The 24,035-nt window shown below is 35.8% G+C and overlaps 1 protein-coding gene across 1 annotated transcript in view; it reads right to left on the reverse strand.

The window, feature by feature from the left end:
* Window positions 1-24,035, reverse strand: part of ZBBX (zinc finger B-box domain containing) — a 112,278-nt gene that overhangs the window by 49,347 nt on the left and 38,896 nt on the right. The window contains 2 exon segments of the mRNA XM_045197635.3: window positions 4,226-4,400; window positions 9,910-10,068. Of these exon segments, the coding sequence (XP_045053570.2) occupies window positions 4,226-4,400; window positions 9,910-10,068 (334 nt within the window).

Here is a 24,035-nt window from a genome sequence, read left to right on the forward strand (position 1 = left end):
TTAATCTCTGTAATCCCAAGAAATGTTTTGTTGCTTCTGGAATGCTACTTTAACATGGAAATTGATAGGGGAAGAAGAGAGTTCTAGGTCTTCTACTCATATAATACCACAACAACCTTTATGCTATAGGTCAAATTACCAGTATAGGGATTCTGCCTGTTATTAAGCATATCCATTGCCAATACATATTCAGGACTGGGAAAATAATCACATCATCATCTCCCAGTACCAATGCAACCACTGTGAGACAGAATCCAGACAAGACTCCATCTATCACTTCACTTCCATAAGTCCCTAAAACTGATGATTTGTGGCCTGTGGTGGTACTTAAGGTCTTTAGGGATAAGTATAAGTTCAGAGCCAGAATCTAATAACCCTTCTGAAGGTGTATTGTATTTCCTCATTACATGCTTATCCTGGTAAATAACCATAAGTTCTGTAGTGAAGGCTTGAAGGGTACTTAGTGTACCCTTATAACCACAATACAGTATCATGTAAAAGGACCCTCCCTCTATCTCAATTAAGAGGATACAGATGTGTGGATTGGCTTAGGTCTGGGAACTTTATAAAAACTCTGAATCTCCAATATAGTGGCTGAAGTTGGGTCTCTGCCATTAGGTAGAAATTTGCTACTTATATAGATAAAATAGGAGACTCTATAGCTTTTTTATTATTGGGTACCCTAATTAGCATCATAGATCTCTATAAATTGAATGTAGCAACCTATTTACCACTCTTCCCTGACACTTATTTTGGTAATTTTTCTACCACAACTTTGATGAGTATGTGCCAACACCTGGCCTCTACTATTCCAGGTTGCCACAATTCCTTTGAAATCAAGCAGTTCGACTCCATTAAAGCATCTCCATCCACAATTATCTTCCACCACAACAAACCTTCTTACAGGAGTCCAGTGCTTAACCCCTTGGTGATGAGAAGGTCCTCTGGGCCCTCACAGAGGTATAGTTAAAGATGACTGAGTAGGTTGCACACCATCAATTCCAACCTTCCCACCTATACCTCAGTGCCTTCAACATTCTTTCTCAACAAAGCATCAGGGAACTTGCAGCATCTCTCTGTGACTGACTGCAAAATCAAGTCCAGGCTAAAATTAACCAACTTAGTGGATTGTTAATGTCATTGCTAAAGTGCTTGAGCCAACACATTAAAGCCCATATCTTGTATGAGTACACCTATATTGATAAATCCAACCTGAAGTATTCTTATACATTATTTTCCTTAATCTAACACTTAAAAATCTCTTCCTCTGCTTACTTCACAGCCTTCTGTGATACAAATTGACAAGATACTGCATCTTCTTCAGGGGATGGTAATTTTCACTCAGTGTGGCGTTGGTGCTTCTCCAGCTTATGCAGGTCACTTGACTGATTTTGTCGCCCTGACTTGACTACAAGCTCCAGAAGAGATTGTGGCTGCTTTTGCACATCACTTCCCCACAGAGCATATAATAGTATGTACTCATTATTTGTTGAAAGAATGATTATAAGACAGGAATCTTTTATAACCCAAATATTTAAAATACTACTGATACCTAAATATTGGCAAATAATAAGAACAAAATATATTTACCAAAAAATTAAAACAGCCAATACTATTTCCCAAGTGAACAGAAAAATCTAGCTAAATGATAAACATTTAATGTCCATCAAATTAGCTAAAGTTAAAAAACTAGAAAATATGGGGAAATAAGTCATCTCACACTGGTAATAGACATTAAACTAAGTAATTTTTTAGAAGACAATTTGATTATATTCACTTATAAATAAATCAACACTAATGCAACATTTCTACATTTAGAAATTTATTTTAAGGCAATTATAGAAGTACACAAATAGCTAAGATGGTCATCACTATTCTGTTATAATAGTGGGAATTAGAAATAAAATATCCACCAATAAAGGCCTGATGAAGTGTATCATGGCACACAGAATACTATGCAACAGTTATAAATAATGACATATTCAATATAGGCATTTGTATAAAAAGTTGGCCACAACACAATCTCAGTAAAAAGTTAACAAATAGTGTATAGAGTGTTACCTCTCTTATGCTCCCATGTGTGTAACTGTGTCTGTTGAAAAATATTTACCAACATGTTAATACCAGTTACTACCATACTGTAAGATTAGGTTATTTATATTTTCTTCTTGGTAACTTTTTTATTATAATCAAGTCATTTAAAATAATCATGATATTGATTTTATTATTTAGTTATTTCTACTATAAGAGGCAATATTTTAAAATGGTTTTGCTATAATGAGATATCACTTTAAACCTGTCAAAATGGCTACCATCAGAAAATCCACAAATGACAGGTTGTGGTAAGCATGTGGAGACAAGAAAACCCTTATGCACTGTTGGTGGGAATGCAGACTGGTGTGGCCACAATGAAAAAAGTGTGAGAATGATCAAAAAATTAAAAATGGAATTGCTTAAAGACCTAGTGATTCTACTTCGGAGTATATATCTGAAGAAAACCAACACACTAATTCAAACAAATATATTCACCCTATGTTCCCTGCAGTGTAATTTACAATAGCCAAGACATGAAACCAACCCAAGTGTTCATCAGTAGATGATTGGATAAAAAAGTTGTGCTACACAGATGTGTAATGGAATATTACTTGGTCATAAAAAGGAATGAAATCTTACATTTGCATAAATGGATCTAGAGGGTATTATAGTAAATGAACTAAATGAATCAGAGAAAGACACATACTGTACGATCTCACAAAATTGAAACAGACTCGTAGACACAGGGGACAGACTGATAGCTGCCAGAGGAGAGTAGGGCTGGCGGACTAAATGGAGAAGGTGAAGGGATTCAGAAGTATAAACTGGCAGTTCCAAAATAGTGATGGGAATATAAAATGCAATGTAACAAATATAGTCAATAATATTGTAATAACTATGTATGGTGCCAGGTGGGTACTGGAAATATCAGGGGAACACTTTGTACAGTATATGATTTTCTATACTGTACACCTGAAACTAATACTAATTAATACTGAACGTAAATGTAACCAAAAAATAATTTAAAAAAATTTTAAATGATTTTAGGACTTACTTGACCTAATCTGATTCATCAAATCAGTCCTTCTTTTGCTTTAAGTCTTATGTCTTTCAAAGTGGACAATTAAAAAGATATTTCCATGAAAGACTTAGTCCCTTTCAAAGCAGAGAAGTAAAAAGTACATCAAAGTATGAAAGTTAAAATAAAAAGTACATAAAAACATAGTCAATGAGCATTATATTGAGGCACATAATAAAGAAAGTATACAAATAAAATCTTAGAAATATGAGTAAAATTAATGTATCAGAAAAATGTAAGAAAAAATATTTCAAGGAGAGAAATATATTTAGTAAAAATCCAGTTCTAATGAGAAGATGTTATGTGACACCTTGATGTTAGAAATTATACTGCATTATAAAAGAGGAATAATAAGGAGAGTTCCCACTGAAAAAGAATAAAATAAAAATAATAAAGTTGGATTCTGTCAACTAAGATACATTATTGAAATGTATTATCTAACATTTTATTTTTAATGAAAAGCAACTGGAAGTCCTTACAAGATTCTGAGCAATAAAATTAATAAATCAAATACTTTTATAAGTATGATTTTGCTCAAGAGATACTGAGAAACTCAAAGCAAAGATACTGTACACCTCAGTCATTCAGTTCTTTAGGATCTAGGAAATAGGTGTGAAAATCATCAAGGAAAAATAAATATGGAAAGTATTTCTTCAAAAACAAAGAAAAACAGAAGACAAATCAATTCTCCCCTAAAGTTCACGGCAGTATTTGAAACATATTTTTCAAGACACATATAAAAAATTATTTCCTTCCTTATCTCACAGACCCTCCTGTTACATGTGTTGTAATTACAATCCAATAAAGAAATCGTTTTCCTGACAAAAACTTTCTGCCAGGAGAAGGGGAGCTGAAAGAAACCAATTCTCTATTCATTTGAGGGCCTGAATTTCCATAGGGAACAAGCACAAACATCCCCAGTTCCCAGTTCAAGGGTTCTATAACTATTAAACCACTAACCAGTGGTCATACAGTGAATAGAATGTTGAGAAGTTATACTGATCTGCTGTCCCAGTGTTAACAGTTTTGAGCATCACATTTATATTCACGGGGAATGGAGATAAGAGAGTTCGGCTTTATTCTACCGCATTTGTTTTATAAAAATAGCTATACCTGGTTTTGCTGCAGGTACGTTCTGTTTCTCATCGTCAGAATGACGTCCAGTTCTCCATTCCTTTACAGCTTCCTGAAAGGACTGGGCAGAAGTTTCTTCATCGAATGACCCTTCACACAGGAGCCTATCTCTTGGGCTTGTACATTCTCCTTTTGGTGTTGCTGAAACTTCCATCTAAACCAATTAAAAATGTATCTAAGTATGCTTTTCTAAATTTTCTGTATCTTAAAATGCAGGTAACATTAATTGTGAGGCATTATAAGTCACACATTTTTTAAACTCAAAATAGATTGATTTAAAGTTGTGTTTCTTTATAAGTTTTACTGATTTCTTTAAAACTGTGTATCAGAGATCATAAATGGTCTCTTCAGAAGGTATTAAAACTGGAGCCTGCAGAACTGAGGGTTAATCATTATGTTTTTCACCAGTGTTCTCCTTGGGAAGGACAAGAGCCCTGTGTGTGACCTTCCCACTTCTCCAATCTCCTGCCCCTGCAACCGCCGCAGAGCAGAAAGAGCAGTTTTATAACATGCTAGTCTGATCATGTCAGGCTCCTGCTCAAAACCCTCCAATGACTCTCTATGAAGCCCCCAGATCCTACTAGGACTTACAAGGGGCTTCACAACCTCATACTCCCTGCCTTCTACTTCATTTCCTTCCATTCTTCCCCGCACTCACCCTGCTCCAGCCCAACGCAAATTCTTGCGGCTCTGGGAACCCACACTGCACACCGTCGCTAGAGGGCCTTGCAGTAGCTGTACCCAATGCCTGGAAGGAATGAACCTTCTCCACATCTCCACACAGCCATTCCACGAATTTCCTTCTGCCTCTGCTGACATGTCACCTACTCAGAGAGTAAGTGATGACCCTGCTGATGACCTTAAAAATAGACTCTTCACCCCCACACACTCTTTATAATCCCTTATCTGCTTTATTTTTCTCAAAATAACACCTCTGTGTGAATTTCTTTACATGTTTATTTGTTTACTGTCTTCCTATCCACGTTAGAATGTAAAAAAATCAGGGCATTTTCCCCCCAGTGCCAAGAGCTGTGCCTGGCACAAGGTGTTAGTTGAATGAATGAATAAATAAATACATATGGAACAATGCCTGCTTCTTAGCGTAATGATGGGGAAAGGATGAATTCAGTACAAAATATAGACTCACTGTGAACACACATAAGAAAATAAAGGGAGGATTTGGCATTAACCAAATCACAGAAAACATCCAAGTTAGGAAACTAAAGAAAAATAAATTCCACACCAAAGTGGGACTATCAATGTGGATTACCTATACTGATATCAAATTGTTAAACTCCACCGTGTATCTTCTAGATACAGAGTAGACTCTTTTATGTTCAGACCTTAATTGCAAAGTAAACGGGCAGATTGTTAGAGCACAACTGAGAGAAGATTGTTAAATAAGTGTATAAAATATTTTAATATAAAGAAAAAGGACCTGGGAACCTGCCGAACACCACGCAGTCGTTGGCCACAGAAACACAGGTCAATAAGGCCACAACAGAAGCAGGTGCGCAGAGCAGGTATCGAACTATCTAGTTCAGATGAACAAGAACTATGGGCAAATAGTGGCAGGGGCAGGACCCCAGAGAGAGGGAGTGATATATAGATGAAGCGTGGAGTCAAATAGCACAAACACATGAAACCGCAAGGAGTTTATATTGCTATCGTGAAAAGTGGGATCTGAAAAAATGTAAAGGGTGGACAGACAAACAGGGGAAGATCGCAAAGGATCCTGCCTGCCACACAGAGTACAGTAAATTAGGCTTAAACTTACTGGAAACACAAAACCACTGAAGAGTTCCACAGAGTTTTGTGGGAAAGAGAGAAATTGGGGAATAGTGAATATGGGTGCAAGCAAACCAATGAAAATGTTAGAGCCATTTGGAAATATCAATATTACAAATGTACGGCCCCCTTCACTTAGAAATTTCAGGAATTTATTATGTAAATATACATATATATGAAAAACAACATTTTTCCAAATTATTCTTTATACTATAGTTTGTACTGGCAAAAACTGAAACACTGTAAATGTTTATCAGTGGAAATTAGATTTTTAAGAGTCCAAAAAATGAAGTATTTTATAGCCACTATATATATAGAATGAGGTTTTAGAATGTCCTTTTAAGGATATCAAAATATTTTGTTAGGTTTAAAAAGCATGTTTGCAGAGCAATATGCAAAACATAGTAATATTGGTTTCAATACATACATACAAAATTGGAAATATTGATTTTTAGAAGGGGAGAGAATGAAATGCAATTTACACTCTATAAACCTTTTGTACTTTAAGTAAAACCTAATTTCAGCATTTGGAATACCAATAAGAATAGAAATGACCAAACACTTTTAGATGGTAGCCTGCATGGGATATGGTAACTTAATGGACATGCAGAGGCAGGAGAGAAAGGACTATAGAAAATATCTGTTCTTGTCAGCCTGGGAAGCTGGAAGACAGGCTGACACCAACAGTAATGTCTATAGGTTGTGGAGGAGAAATAACGAACCTGGTTTGAAAATACTGAGTTTTAGAAGTATGTTGGAAGGTAATTACAGGCATCCAGTAAGCAATATGTGCGCGTATGCATGTATGTATATGTATACTGCACTAATGAAGAAGTGTCGAAAACTCAGTGTTTATTATAAAAGGGTTTAAGTTTGCAGTCATTCCAGCAGCTCTGCAGGGCAGCTCCTTTCCACCCAATAAATCAGTGATATAAGACACTTGAATTTTATAGCTATGCCTTCAGATGACTTGGCTTCCACATAGTGGTGTCAGGATAGGAAAAAGCCAGTGGATTGTGCTTTGGCTCTTAATTGATTCAGTCCAGAAGTGTCATAGGTCACTTCCACTCAGCGCCCAACATGACCCTGCCCAATTCTAAAGGGCTGGAAAATGTGAAGAAGCAGTACTGTACGAGCATTACTCCCATGGGCCAAGTGATATCCTTCCCTGCAAGATATGTTTATCCCACTTCTTCCATGTATATGCATGCACATATACATACATATGTGTAAATAGATGTGTGCACATATACACATATATGCATATATACACACACATGTGTGTATAGAATATATATAAGGGGGGCCCCCAAAGAGAATTTATTTATTAAAAATTGTGTATTCAATTTTACATGTTTAAACTTCAGTCACCTTTAAAGTAGTCTTCATTTGATACAATACATTTATCAAAACATTTTTTCCACTGTTCAAAATAGTTTTTGACCTCATCTATTTTGATGCCTTTCATACTTCTGCTATTTTTTTGTTTCACCTCTTCCACATCAGCAAAATGTTTCCATTTGAGGATTTTTTTTTCGTCCAGGGAAACAAACAAGCAAAAAAAAGTCATTCGGTGCAAAATGGGATGAATGGAGAGGGTAGGGCACAGGGGTCATGCTGTTTTTGGTCAAAAACTGCAGAACACTCAGCCAAGTGTGAGCAGGTGTGCCCATAAATCAACCTTCAATAAATGGGAAAACACACTGAAAGTCTTCAAAAAAATTCCCTGAAACCAAACACAGCCTCTCACAACACCACCAGCTGGTACACTGATACAGATGGGTTCCTAGAACACTCACTTAGCAGGAAGCCTGTACTACAAGGGCCCCCCACCCAGAAGATAATTCTGGTTTTATACACATATCCCCACTTTCCAGAAGAGGAAACAGAGGATCAAAAAGGCTCAGCAAATAGCTTGATGTTATGAAAGCTATAAGAAAATCAGGGTCAGTATTTCAAAGCTCTCTCATGAATTGCACCCTTTTCAAAGGATATCCAGTGCCCTGAATCCATAAGCAAAGTCCTAAGGCAGATATTAAGCATTAGTTCCATTTTGACTCTTTTAGGCTTTGGAATTGCTTGGTAGGCTAGTTAAAAATCAGATTACTGGGCTGGAAACCAGATGTGAAAAAAATCAAAATTTGAGTGGCACACCAGGAATGCACAGCCACTGCTTCTGATGCTTATCACAGTTGGAGAACCACCCTCTTCAACACAGAAGAGCACCACGCACACTGGTGAGGGGCATCTCTTCAGTGCATGCACTGCCGACAGGTACACACCTGAGGGTCAATAGCAGGGCCTCCCAACCAGGACTCACCAGAATCACTGAGCCAGTACTAAACCCTCACATCTGGACCTGACCCACAGAGGTACTGAATTCCGTTCTGTTTCTCTAATGTTTCTCTAGTTGATTAAATATATACTCCGAGATGAAACCACTGTCTTAAGGCTCTTAAGACGAGGAGTGGAGGGTCTATACATCAGTTACTTATGTGGACGAGAGGCAGCATTTATTGTAGGGATTAGAACTACAGGTAAAGCAATAAGCTCTATAGCCTTTTAGTAGGGCTACTTATTTAACTTCCACTGTCCCTATCTGTTAAGCGAAGTAATAATAGTCAAAATATATGGTTATTGTGATTACTGAGTAAGATAAGGCAGATAAATAATTAAACACATGCCTAGCATCAGGTGTTTAATAAATGTTAGTTGTTGATTTATCACTATTATTACCGACAGGATAATTAGATAAAATGGCAGGCATGGAGGAACAATCTTAAAACCAGTCTTTGAGTAGTGGTTAAAAGCAAATAATCTGAAATAGAAGATCTGGATTCAAGTATAAGTTCCACTGTCAATAATTCCTTGGGTACTTTATAAAAACTGATTTTTTTGCCACTATTTTATCATTTAGAATAAAGAATTAAGAAAGGACAAAAATAGATACTACAGGTGAACTATTTAGGACAGTGTCTGGCAAACTGTCAGTCTTCAATATATTATTTTTATAATTAAGAGGTTTTAACTTGTTCAGTGACTCCTCACAAACACCCACGGCAGGTCTGTTAGAACGTGAAACCCATTCAAATATGCTGACTCTCCTGGACAGTTCAAGCATAGTTCCTCTGCTGAAAAGAGGCCCCACCAACATAGGGCACGTTTTCACTTATATCCTATGAGCATGGAACTCAACAGACTGACGAAGTGCAAGCCTCACCGTGTCACCAAGTCACCAGCTGTGTGACTTCAGGCAAGTTATACACTGTTTCTGAACTGCGATGAGAAGGTGAGTGGCATCTAAAAGAATACAGATTACTACATAGATCAAAATCTGAGGAAGTTTGTTTTTTGCTACAAAATCAATATAACAAGTCTATTATAAAAATATGGACATGAGCTGGTGAAAACTTACCTCGCACATCGTGGGATCAGTGATCAGTCTCAATAGCCACCAACATTTGCCATAAATCCCATTTTAAATAACTGGGAGATTTACCGTCACAAAAACATTTGGCAAGATTTTGTATTTTTAGCCTGTCTGAAGTTCTGATTAATATAAAATCATTATATTGCATTGTGTTATCTACTTTTATGTTCCTCAAATTCTCATTTATTTCCTGACATGGTAGAAATGCCCAGAAAGCCACATGGGCAAAAAATCATTCATCAAAAAATCAGCATTCAGTGGAATCAAAGCAATCTCTTCAAGGGATTTTTATAGTCAAGAGGTTTTTGATTAATAAAAATAATTCATATTAAATAACAATGTGATAAAATAATATGCAAAACTGTACATCCCCAATTAAGTAAATGCATGACAGTCTCCCTGATCACGTATGAGAGGAAATACCTACTCCGTTTCCTCGGCTTACCTCAGAGCTCCCCGCTTGCAGACTCGGTGATGGAGGTTTAAGCTGGGTTTTACTAGTCTCTTTTGTAGAGGGATTTTCCCTTTTGGGTTCATTGGGATTAACTTCCTTTATAAACTGATGGGCAACATCCAATACGTTGGCTAATATTTGAGATTTTGCCTGTTAAAAAAGAAACAAAATATGACTAAGAAGCATAATATATAAGCCTAAGTAACTTCGATACATAAAATAATATTTTCATTATTCTATGACTACTAAATTCAATGGTTTTTTTTTAATATTTAAAAATACAAATTGACATTTACACCAACCAATATAATAGTAAAAGCTGCCAATCTTTTGAGGGGCTAGTTTGGACTCATACTATTCTAACTGTCTTAAAAACATGTTATTTAACCCTAAAGTCAACTGTATAGTGTATCTATTTTTATCTCTGTTTCGGGGATAAAGAAACAAAAGCTCTGAATGTTTAACTAATTCATCCTTGGTAACATAATGAGTGGGTGGCAGAGCTGGGAAGTGACCCCAGGAGTATATAATTCTGACTCATTAGTCTTCCCACTGCATCAACCCCAAACAAATAGATGTTATTTTATGCACACCATGGCGAAAGAACTAAATATAGCTAATCTAGTAGAAGCCTGAACAAGCAGTCGTAAGCATTCCTTGGTGGTAAAAACATCTTTGGAAAGTATTAACTACCTAAAAGTGCAGATCAGGAAGGGTGTCCACCTGTAGTTCCCTAGTGCACGCCAGGCTTCTCCTCGTGTTGTGCCTTTGCTGAGTTTCAGTTATCAGGGAGGCCTCCATCCTCCACTGTCTTCTTTGCCTGGCAGACTTCCCCTTTTCTTTCTGGCCTTGTCCCAAGTTACTCTCATGTCTAGGAACCTTTCCCTGTCTTCCTTTCCCAGCCGTGTGAGGCGCCCACTCTCTGTAACCTCTGCAACCCTGAGTAGGTCTCTACCAACCTCTACAGTATTGATTTTTTGTGGGGGGAGGAGGGGGGGAAATTGGACATTTCGTTTTATTGAAAATTTTTTAAAAATCAATTATAGTTGACATACAATATTATATTAGCTTCAGGTATAAAACATTGTGATTAAACATTTACATAAATTATGAAGTGATCACCCTGATACAGTATTGATTTGATATCATCTTTTGGTGTCTATGTATTCTATGATAGCCCATAAGCTTACAGAATAAAATATCATGTCTTCTTAAATCTTGGAATGGCTACCACCATGCCTGGAAAATAACACATGGCGAAAATAGGCTGTCAGGGGGAGGGAGCAGAGGGACTCCAGGATTACACTAAGTGATTGAGAAAAATAATTCAAAAAAATCTTTACACATGCCTTCTTCTAAGTGGCTGAAAATGAATAAGCAAACCCCAGGAAGGCCCCATTCTCTGAGCACTCTCCTATCAGAGCTACCCCGGTCTGCCCGAGGACGCTGCAGGATTCTGGATGCCATCTGAGTTTAAGCCGAAAGATTTCCAGGGGAGATGCCGGCCCTTCAGAGGCTCTCTGTGAACCTCACATTAGAAACAAAAGCGATAGGTCTTACTTCCTAGAAAATGTCCTCAAAACAGAGGAAAACTCCAGCAGAAATCAGCAAGAATCATTTTGTACTCTCCAATGAAAATATTCTTATTTTTAAATTTTCACCTAGTTACCTATTTAAATAGCTAAGAACACGGAAACTTTCCAGCATGACCTTTTTTAAATTTGTAAAGATTCAATCTGATTCTGAAATAAGTCAGTAAACATCAAATTAACTAGTGTTACTTCACACTGAATCGGTAAGTTATACATGAAAAATGACTAACGTGACCTATGCACATAGATTGCTGTGCACATCAGATCTGTGGTATCTGCTCCAGATCTCCCAATGGCCATTCAGAAGCCCATGTAGACCTAAGCAGCCCCTTTTAAAAAAGAAATCCATAATTATAGTCCCTTATTATTGTGCATATTAATTGTACTCTGCATTAGATCTCTATGGCTTATTTAACTTAACACTGCTGAAGTGCACACTGAAAAATGATTAAGGTGGGAACACTTATGTTATTTGGATTTTACCACAATTTTAAAATAATGAGCACATATTAATGAGAGGTGCATTTTATTGTTTATAGATTGGAGATACATATAGTTGGTTTAACAAGAAAAAATGAAAAGAAGGTGAGAGAAAATAAAAAAATTTTTCAAGCCAATGGTAATGCTTTATCCTTCCAGAAATACCTGTATTTTTAGTAAATATTTTTAAACAGAATAGTCCAATCTAAGCCTGATTTTTAAATTTCCAAAAATAAAGGGCTGTTGATTTCAAAAGTAGCTAAAACAGCCAGTTTTCATTTTATCAAATATCAAAATAAAAAACAATGGTACTAATTTTATATAAAATTATGATGAGAGAATTATCATTCAAGTATGTATTTTTATTTAAACACAAAAGAAAGATTATTCCTGTCCTAAAATGAATCTTGCTATCAATGTTACAATACTTTTTATAGTATTTTAGGGGAACATTTTAAAAGAATATGAAATATGTTTTTAATCGGTCCAAAACCGATTTTATTCTTACATTGTTTACTATTAAAATATATGATAAGCATCATGGGTAATTGATAAAGTGGAATGCTATTATCTGGATGTCTTAACGTTATGTTAATTCAGATAAATAAATTTTCTCCTGAAAATCGTATATGTAAATATTACTTTGCTTCATTTTAAAAGTGTGTATGTTCACTTTATTTTTCTCATTCCTAAAATAGTCATTTCAGGAGAGGGAACAGACACTCTGATCCCTTGTTACTTAGATAAGAAAACCGGAGCTCACAAAGCTCAGGTGGAAGCCAGTGGACACAAAATGCCAGGGCTTGATTTAGAGGCAAAGCTTCCCTTCTTCTAGCCTAATCCTTTCCCCTCCTGAATTATGGTAACACCGAAAATATGCTTTACTTCTGATTTCTTGAAACTAAGATAAATTTTTTATTTTGTTTTTAATTTATTTTGCTTGTTTATTTTCATGTTGAGCAAGCACTAGGTAGTTAAAGGAGTAAAGATTCTCCTTCTGCTCATCTTCTCTGTCATTTACATACTTGCGAAGGGTTGAGGGGGTAACATAAACTTTGAAAAAATTATCTTTTGAACAACAAAGTTAAAAGTACCTTTTAAGAGTAGAATTATAGAATAAACTTAAACCATCTGTCTCTTCACAAACAGGTATATAATTTAACAAAATCAATAAGATTAAAAACCACAGTACTGCCTTGGCTAGTGTGGCTCAGTGGCTTGAGCGCTGGACTACAAACCAAAGGGTTGCCAGTTCGATTCCCAGTCAGGGCACATGCCTGGGTTGAGGGCCAGGTCCTCGGCAGGGGTCACACGAGAGGCAACCACACCTCTCTTTCTCCCTCCCTTCCTCTCTCTAGAAATAAATGAATAAATAAATTTTTTAAAAAAGAAACTACAGTACTATAACATCCTATTTTACAATATTTGTGAGTTCCTTGTTATGTGAAAAATGTATCATACATATTAATAATTTTCAGTTGCCTGTTCTCCAGACCCAATCTCTCATACTCACTCCAGAGAAGAATGACAACCAATTGTTAGGTACATCTCTCCCCCTAGGTGGGTTCTGCCCTTGGACCTGATAGAGCTCTGTGACAGCTGACTGCGTGGGAGAACGAGCAGTGAGTTTCCCTTCCAAAGGCAAGGCGGTAAGAAACAGATTACCTCCTCCACCCTGTTTACTGCTCAGTGAGCTTGGTGGATAAAAAAGATGTATGGTGACCTTGGAAGTAACATATCAAGTATGGAGAATGGTAAGGTAAAAGTCACCAAATCATTACTTAAGAGGGAAGATGTCTTAGGAACGTACATCCCTGTTGAACTCTTAGGTGAGTAAAAAATAAACATTTACCATTTTAAGACACTGAGATTAAGGGGTCCTTTTATGTAGCAAGCATTGCCCTAATGGATAGCCTCATATCTGGAAACTATACCTAACTGGATATTGTTTAAAACAGCAAAAATAAAAGTTGTTTTAAAAAGGTGTTTCCCATGAATAACATACATAAATGGGTTTCCATGGCATTGCCAAAGTTTTCCTGTCTCCTTGGGAAAGTGAGTGTTCCTATCATGATTTTATTTATCATTTTAGGCCCAGATCAAATGCTATCCAGTTCTAATATATATCCAATTGCATTATTTAAAAAAATAGCTTTAAAGGGCAAATCATTTAATCTCGCTGAAACAAAGTGTTCTTCCTCAACTAACCGTAGCAAAATTAATGTATCTTGTGTGTGATCTTATAAATCCTTGCTTACATCGATACTAGAGCTTTGCTCCATAATGTGTGACCCATAAATCAGCAGCATCACCATCACCTGGATACTTCCTAAAACTACAAAATGTCAGGTCCCATTCAGACTCACTGAATCAGGATCTGTAACCTAATCAGGATAGGTAACCCGAAAGCTCATTAAGTTTTGAGCATCACTGTGTCAAAACACTTACTAGTCGATTGTGTTACAATTGGTTGAATAGTGTGATTATGATTGCCTTGAGAGAGGGAACCGTGCCTTCGTCTGCCTTACATACCATGTTTTACATTGTCCTCTTTGGATTCTCCTCCCGGCAGCCCTGTCCTTCACACTTTCACAGAGTGTGAAGGACACTGCATAACGCTGGTTAACTTCTTGATAAATGTTGGTTGAATCAAATTTAACTGATTTTCTGAGATAAAAACGACTAAAAATTCCATTTGAACATTTGCTCCTTATACCCAAGCTAAGTCAATGTCAACACAGGTAACATAAATGACACTACTAATATGCCCAAAGGGCAAATCATGCACCTCACCGAGTCTAGGTATTTGTACCTGTAAAATGAAGACAGTGGTTACCTTGGAGAGCTGCTGCATATACATCCTCAATGAAAAACACCTAGCAGAGTGATAACTAATGTAATGCAATCAGATCATTGCTACCATTTTATTTAGATCACGATATACTTCTCTGTAAGATAAATTCTTCAAATATCCAGAAAACAGAATTTCTACTGTATTCAATAGACAGAAGTGAATCTTCAGACTTCTGTATAATAAAGAAGTCAGTAAATAATTATATCTTCATAAAACAAATACTAAATTGGATAAATTTGTTTAAAATTATTTCAGGAAATCAGCCAAAAGCAAACGACAAATTGAGAAGCATTGACTCAAGAAAAACTGCTGTGATATCAGTGAGTAAGAGCGAGAGTGCATGGCTTCCTCGCATAGGGCTGTGCCTACTTCATATCTCCCTTCCCAAGTCTATCAGTGCAACTAGGGCGAGCCTGGACTTACTCAATAGGGAGTGTACTTGATCCTCAGCAGAGGACAGGATCTTGAAGTTTCCATGGCATTACCAATGAACCAGAAAATTTGGTTATAAATGAATGGATAAAACTGACAGCTCTGACAGACTGAAGTTTTGGTGCCAGTTGAGGTTGGCAGTAGACCAGCCAAACATTTAATGGGATGTTCCTGCAAATCAGTATAGAAGGGCTGACTAAGAAATGGAAATTATCACAGTGAATCAACAAAAATTCTTGAGCGTGACCTAAATAGGTGAACAAGAGACGTGAAATGGAAGATGTTGCAGTAAACTTGATGATAGATCAAGATAATTATCCAATTTGAAAATCAAAGAAGAAAAGACTGAAGAAAAGGAACACAGCCTTAGAGACCTAGGGAATAGCAACAAGCACCCAACATATATTTAGTGGAAGTATCAGAGGAAGAAAATGAGCAAAAATTAGAAATAAATGCCCCCAAATTCTCATATTTGATGAACATTATCACTTTAAAAAGCCAAGATACTCACCAAACCCCACAAAAATAAACATAAAAGGATTCATACCAAAACATATTATAACCACTGAAAGCCAAAGACAATCAGAAAAATTTGAAAGCAACAAGAGAAAATTAACTCATCATATGTAAGCATGCACCAAAATGAATATCAGCTGATTTTGCAACTGAAAAAAATGAAGAACAGACAGCAGTGGAATGATAGAAAGTGCTAAAATAAAAAACTACCAGGAATAATTGTATATTCAGCAAACCACCCATCAACAATAAAGGTAAAAATTAAGACATTCCCAGGTAGACAAAGTAAGAGATAATTCATTACTAGCAATCTGCCTTAAAAAGAATACTAAAGAAAGGTTTTAAGGCTAAAAGGTATTAAATCACCAGAAGAAAGGTAGAACTCCAGGAACATTAATATATGGGTAATATAAAAGATGATTAAATATTTATTTCCTTTAAATATTTAAAGAAAATATTTAATTTAAGGGCATAAAATTATATACAGCAATAACATTAATACTACTGTGGCTTTGTAACATTGATATAATACATATAACGATATCACAAAGAAGTGGAGGAAAAGTAGAACTAAAATAAAGCCATTTATGCAATATTTTACCATAGTAAGTCATTGCCAATGTAAACTGTTATAAGACATATATTGTAATACCTGGAACGACCACTGAGTGAACACGTGCATATACTATATGCATGGATATGCAGGGGCATGTACACATCCAAAAGGTGATTTTAATGGAACAATAAAAAACATGTGTTTAACACAAAAGAAAGCAGTAAGGAGAAATAAAGGAGCAAAGGACATCTATGAAAACCAAATATGACACGGAAGATGTAAACCCAACCACACCAATAGTTACACTAATATAAGAGCACTAAACACTCTCATTAAGAGGCAGAAACTGTCAGACTTGATTTTTTAAAAAGCAATACCCAACTACTGCCATTTATGAGACTGACTTTACATTCAGAGACAGATAGGTTAAAAGTAAAATAATGAAAAAAATATAGTTTATATATATTATAAAGTGTATTTTATTAATATATAAATTAATAAAATATTGATATAATATATAAATTAATAAAATATTGATTTGTACATCAATAAAATGTATGTTATATATATATACCTTGGAAATAATAACCATAAAAGAGCTGGAGTAGTATATTAATAAGAAATATAACAAAACAAAGAGGGATATTTGATAATAATAACAGTCAAAAAACAGGAATATATAACAATTATATATGCAACTATCAACAGATCCCTAAAGTACATGAAGCAACAACAGACAACTAAAAAGTGAGTAAGTCCTTTAAAAATTACAATTAGAAATTTCAATACCCCCTCTGTAGAAATTAGTGAAACAGCTGGCAGAAAATCAGTAAGGATATAGAAAATTGCACAGCTCCATCAAGTCACTTGACCTAAGTGGCACTTAAAGAACCCTCAACCTCACAGCATCAGAACATGAATTCTTTTCACGCTCACATGAGACATTCTTCAAGACAGAACAACATACAACATGCTCCAAATAAATAAGTAGGAATAAATGCATGTGAATTGAAATAGAGAGCATGATCTCTGACCTCAACAAAGAAATTAAAAAATCAACAGCTAATAATTTTGGGAAAAAACAGAATGTTTAGAAGTTGAACAACTCACTTTTAAGTAATGTATGGATGAAAAAATAAACCACAAGGAAAATTAGAAAATATCTTGAAGTGACTGAAAATGAAAACACAGCATGTCAAAAGGTATGACATATAGTTAATGGAGTGATTTGAGTAAAATTTATAGCTTTATGTGCTTGCTTTAAAAGGAAGAAAGGTCTAAAATCAATAACCTAAGCTTCACTTCAAGAAGACAGAAAAAGAAAAGAGAAAAGTACAAAATAGGTGAAAATCAGAGAACAAGGATAAGCATGGCATCAATGCAATAGAAAAGAAATAAATTTAAAAATTGATGAAACTAAAACTTGGGTTTGTTGAGACTTGAAAATTTATACATCTTCAGCTAGATTGACCAAGAAAAAAAAGAGTAAATACAAGTTAACAAAATCAATAATGAAAGTAGGAACATCACTATATTTATATAGAAATTAAATGGATTATAAAAAAATTGAGCCCCAGTTGGTATGGCTCAGTGGATTGAGTGCAGGCCTGTGAACCAAAGGGTCACTGGCTTGATTTCCAGTCAGGGCACATGCCTGGGTTGTGGGCCAGGTCCCCAGTTGGGACACATGAGAGGCAACCACACACTGATGTTTCTCTCCTTCCCTTTCTCCCACTTTTCCCTTTTGTCTAAAAATAAATAAATTGGAAAAATTTATGCCAACATTTGGATAACATTCAGTGAAAGAAATTACCAAAATTGACTCAAAAATAGAAAATTAGAATAGAAGGTAAATGTTTGAATTAATAATTTAAAATCTTCCTATAAAAATAATTCCCAAACTCAGGCTACTTCACTGATAAATTATACTCAATATTTAAGGAAGAAATTATACTAGTCCAACACAAACACATTTAGAAATTAAAGAGTAAATAGTTCTAAACTCACTTTATAAGGCTAATACAACCCTGATAGCAAAGTAGATAACCACATTCCCCCAAAATAAAACTACAATCCAACCACACACATGAACGTAGATACAAATTTCCTTTGCCAAATATCAGCAAATCCAATCCACCAACACATAAAGTATGCATCATGACCAAGAAATATTACATCCCCGTATTGCAATGGTAATTGAACACGTGAAAACCAAGTAGCATAATAAACCGTATGAATCAAAGATAAAACAACATGATCACTTTAATAAGAGCAGAAAATAATCACAACAAAGAATACGAAGTCCCTGTGTATTCGGACAGGAGCATCTACAAAATACCTACAACTAACATCATATGAATGTGATGTTTGGACTCTGTCAGCTATCTCCCATGGGGTATAACGCTGATTGTTCTGATTATTCTCAACTGATGTCTTGATTCGATCGCTATCAACTTCAACTGGTCTACCAGACTGTGGAACATCGTCCCGTGCTCAATCTCCAGAATGAAACTTCGCAAACCACTTTTGACATGTTTGATCGTTCACAGAACTTTCTCCATACACTGCACAAATCTTTTTCTGTGTTTCAGTTGCATTTTTGCCTTTCTCAAAATAATAAGGCATAATATGCTGAAAATGTTGCGTATTTTCTTCCAACTTCAATATTAAAATGGCTACACAAAATTCACCAAAAAATGTAATAAGTTTTTTTTTAATGCATGCTGACATGACAGCTGTCACAATACAATCTAACAAAATTGTTTCGAATGAAGTTAAAGACAACTAAGCGCTACTAAAACAATGTTACAGAAAACATCAAATGAGCTTTTTGGTGAACCCAGCATTAAAAACTATTGAAATCGGCACCTCGCGGAGAGATTTGTGCAGCCATGATCCTAGCAGCATTATATTTGCAAGTGACCTCAATGTATGAATAAACAGAATGGGATACAGGTACAACAAAATATTTAGCCTTCAAAAAGAAAAAAATTGACATCTCATAACATAAATGACCCGTTAGAAAATTATGCTAAATAAGCCAGTCACCAAAGGCAAACACTGTATGAGCCCACTTATATTAGGTACGCAGAGTAGTCAAACAGGTAGAAACAAAGTAGAATGTTATTTCGTGGGTATAAAATTTCAGTTTTACAAGATAAGGTTCTGGAAATTAATTGTACAATAATGTGAACAAACTGAACTGTATACTTAAAAATGTTGCACACATTTGTAAATTTACTTTTAAAAATTTCTGCCCTCTGAGTCAAGGTTCCTTGGACAAGAAGTCAGCACCTGATCCAGTTTGATTTCATGAGAATTTAGATTTGGAATCAGGAAAGAGACATTTGGTCTGTCTGTTAGTGATCCTCTGTTATGTCAATTCATAATTTGTTAATGATAAGAAAAGAATACAGTAGATACACACACATACACACAAAGTTGAAAGTGAAGAAGGAGTCTCCCTGGGCTCACAACAGCTTTTCAGGTTCCAGTCCTGGCTCTGACCCCGACTCAGCCACGTCATCCCTGCTCCCTCACAAGACATCTGTGAGGCCTTCAGCTACAAGAAAAATTCTGTTTTGCTCGAGCTAGTGTAAAGAGATCTAAATATAAGAATCAGTGCTTCCCGATTTAGGGGACAAGATTTGCAAATGTAGGGAGGTGTTTTTGGTTTTCACAAACATGAGAGAATATTACTAACATTTAATGGGTAATAACCAGATTTAGCAAATTCTGAAATGTGAAGGGGTGGTACAATTTAAGAAGAAAAGTTCCTGCCCAAAATACTCAAGAGCATTCCTGCAGAGAAAAACATAGATGTAGCTTTACATTAGCAACATTTTAAAAATGACAGAAACACAGTGAAAATAAATCATAACAGCACCATATTAAAAAGTAAAAAATAGACGTTTCTTCTAAAGCATGAAGAGTACTTCCCAGGGATAACAGCTATTAACAGTTGGACATACACATATGTCTGCAGTGTCTGTCTCTGCTGAGAAGGACCCATCTACATTTGCAACCCAAAACAAATTATCTTTCACTTGCCAATGTAAAAACTATCACTTTAAATAATAAGCAGCCAGTGAACAAGAATGTGAAGGTTATTGTTATAAAATACTTAAAATAGATAACTGTGCCTATTAAATATCATAACACTGTATCATATCTATTAAAAAGATATTTTCAAATTTTAAAACTCAAAGATAGTAGTATTTCCTTCTTCTGAATATGGAAATTTACATATAGAGTACTAAGAGATATCAACAGAAAGCAAAGGGGACTAAAAATGATTAAAATTACCCGAACAACTTCTGTACATGCTAAAAATGTTTATAAACTAAACCAAAACAGTTTTCAGGGCACATAGTAAATCATATATCTCACCGTAGAAGAGAGTAGAAGCTTAAACTAAAACCAAAGAATGTGATTTACTGCCAGCGTTTCCAGATCCCCCCCCCCACATCCTTCACCACACGGTGTGATGGTAGGATTTCATCTGGTTGCAGTTCGAAATTCTCACCTGAACTTTTTATATGTTCTCCCTAGAATGATATTATCTTTCAAATTACACTCTAGAAGAATTCATCACTCTGACAATGTATCATTAATCAAAGTAAAGAGAGTTGATATGTTATAGCATTTTGGAATGGATGGCACCGTGTAGAAGTTTAGGTCCAAGAGTAAAAGTTTTAGTTTAGTTAGAAAAGTGATGTACTCTATGATAGTGCCAGTGCCAGAACTCCACCTACCACCGTCGCCCCAAACCCTGACTACCCAGCAATAAATATCGACGATCATGTGTGTGGACATCGCCATGCTTCCTTATGCGCCCAGGAAGTTCACATGTAATTTGGACCTATATTACTTCCTTCGTGGTGTGAACCCTGTGCAAAAGTAAGCGCTGCAGTGTCTCTCTTCATGGTGTTAACTTTCACTGATCTCCCAATCACGACACTTCAGAAGAGATGTATTGCAACCACAGCCTTGCATTAGAAACTAAACACTAATTTCTGCAGGACAGTTCTGTTATTTCATTTGTATATGCTAAGCCAAAAGATAGAGGTCGGGGTAAATATCCACACAGAGAAAAGAACATGTTACAGCAGAAGAAACATTATGAGTTCACTGGCTGCAGTGATTGTTGCAGTTAAACATAGGTGGACTCAGATAGTTTTAAATGATAAATCATTTCAGGAAGATCAAATTGTGCACTAAGTGGAATTTTTTAATTTCACACATATAATTTTATTTATTTGTTTGTTTTGACCTGGCTTTTAAGAAAAACACTCCCCCTCACATATCAGGGATACGTTCCCCAGCACAGTCGGTACTGTCTTCTTTGTTGTGAAATGCCTCATAAGCAATTGGTAGTAGAAGTGTGGTATCAGTAAAACCACGGAGTTCTATCGATTCTTAAGTTTTTCTTCTCCAGCACATTACTGTTCGGAGGCAATGGGGACAAGATGTCTCACAATTAAAGCCAAAACCTGAGCCATCAATGTATGGAGACCTTAAGAAGACAGTTGAAAATATATAGAAATGGGTCCCCTTAGTGCGAGTACTGACTGTTGAATGGTCTGAACGACTGTGTATTCCACTGTGGCACGCTATCTGGAAAAATGTGAGTGCAGACAGAGAAGCTGTAAAGACACTCCCTGGCTTTAAACAATTGATTTATAAAGGAAGCAGCAGTTTGACTGAGGTTTTGCATTCCGATGAAAATAATCTCTGCTGGAAGTGATTTGCTACCAGGATTTACACCACAGAAAAGGAGACACAAGTCCTCAATGCTCCTCCGCTGGTGGGTGTTTTTATCAGGATGGTTAACTGGTTTTGTTAGGGCTCCAGTCACAAAGTGCCACAGGAATTGAGTGGCCAGCCCCTAATCCTAGCCCTTCCCTAAGCCTGTTAGTTAGCAGGGTGATTTTCCAGAATGGGACATTTTTCAGAAATCATATCTCCAGTGTACATGCATTTCTGCCCTAAAACAACATACAAATTTGTATCGTTTTAGGGCAGAAATACATGTACACTAAAGAATTATGCTTTAACTTACAACAAAGTAATTTTTATTAAAAATTATGAAATCTTTGTTCAACATCTACTTATTCAAAGAAAGCCCTACAAATTATTTTGCCAGTATACTTCTATTTGTACATTGCATTGAACACATTGCATAACGGCAGTCTAAGGATCCCATTAACTAAAATCAATAACAAATCAGGCGAAATCTCTCTGAGCTGGGAACTAGGTGGAAGAGAAGGAATACTAACTGCACCAAGCAGATAAATTCCTCAAGTTATCATGGGTCTATGATAAGACACAATGATACCATTAAGTTTCCATTTAGTAAAAATATCTTCGCAACTTAAAAATATTTTATTTATAAAACACATAATTTTAAACAACCTAATTCACTAAACAGGAAAGAAAAAAATGATCTTTCTCTTTCATTTTTTCTACATTATTAAAGTATATCTTCTATTCTTAGAGCATATTGCTCTTTTGCTTTTCTGATGAATCCATCTTTATATATAATTTAATATAAATTTGGTTCTCTATGCTTTACCACAGAGTCAAATCTGAGTTTTCCATGACAGTTAAAGAAAACTATATCTATAAATCATTTAACCAAAGGTTATGTCTACTGTAAGGATCAAAAGAAAATAAGAAAAATGGTAAGTTCCAGCAGCTCGAAAAGCAGAGAAGCAAAGGACAGGGCTTTCCATGTGCCAGAAACTAAAACACAAAAACCTAATTTGAGTGAAAATCTTCATACAAAAGATGAAAACCAGAAGCAAACTAAATATTCTCTTGGTGAAATAAAACTGCAACAGGTGCCAGCTGAAGCTTCACGGACATCTCAGACCGTGAGATAACTTGGGACACACAGCACCCTTTCCCCAGTGCCAGAGCGAGAAGGTAGAAGGTAGAAGGGGCCTGCCTCCCCAGACCTGCTGGAGCTCCACATTAACCCTAGGCTGGCTGCTTCCGGCCTTTGATTTGAGAAATGTATTTCTGTCACTGCTTTTGAACACTGTGGCCACATGTGCTGAACTTAAATCTAATCAATTCACTGAGCTATTCTGAAGCTATATATACAGAATAAACTATATACTCATATGCAATGTGTCTTATGAAGTAAAATAAAACTGCAACAGGGGAACTTACAACAGAATCATGTTTTAAATCCAGTTCTGCTCATCATATTTCTAAAAACAGATATGGAATGTGCTTGGGTAGTACAAAAATATCAATGGTATAAAAAACTACTTAGTGCGAGCCAGACGGGAATCAAATCCTGAAAGTGTGACATTCATGTGGCTGAAGTTGACTGCCTATTTCAGTATCCTTCAAGTAGAACTTTAAGCAAAGAACTAAACGGACCCTCAGATTTACCTTCTTATAAAGGTCTAGTGGAAACCACAGGTTTTATTAATCTCAGATTTATGGGTTATTGTTCTGTCCCTTGACCTGGGCACATGCCATTGCTATAACTGTTGTTTGCTAGTCAACAGATAGTAAATGACAAACGTAACTAATCTGACTCTTTATTTAGTACTATCATAAAGTAACATGTGAACAATAATAAAATAAAACAACGCAGTTAAAATTTTTCAAAGGAAGGCAATATAGCATAAAATAGCTCAAAAGGTAACATTTGTCAAACATTTTTAATGTC

This window comes from Desmodus rotundus, chromosome 2 (genome assembly GCF_022682495.2).
Source record: "Desmodus rotundus isolate HL8 chromosome 2, HLdesRot8A.1, whole genome shotgun sequence".
Classification (NCBI taxonomy): Eukaryota; Metazoa; Chordata; class Mammalia; order Chiroptera; family Phyllostomidae; genus Desmodus; species Desmodus rotundus.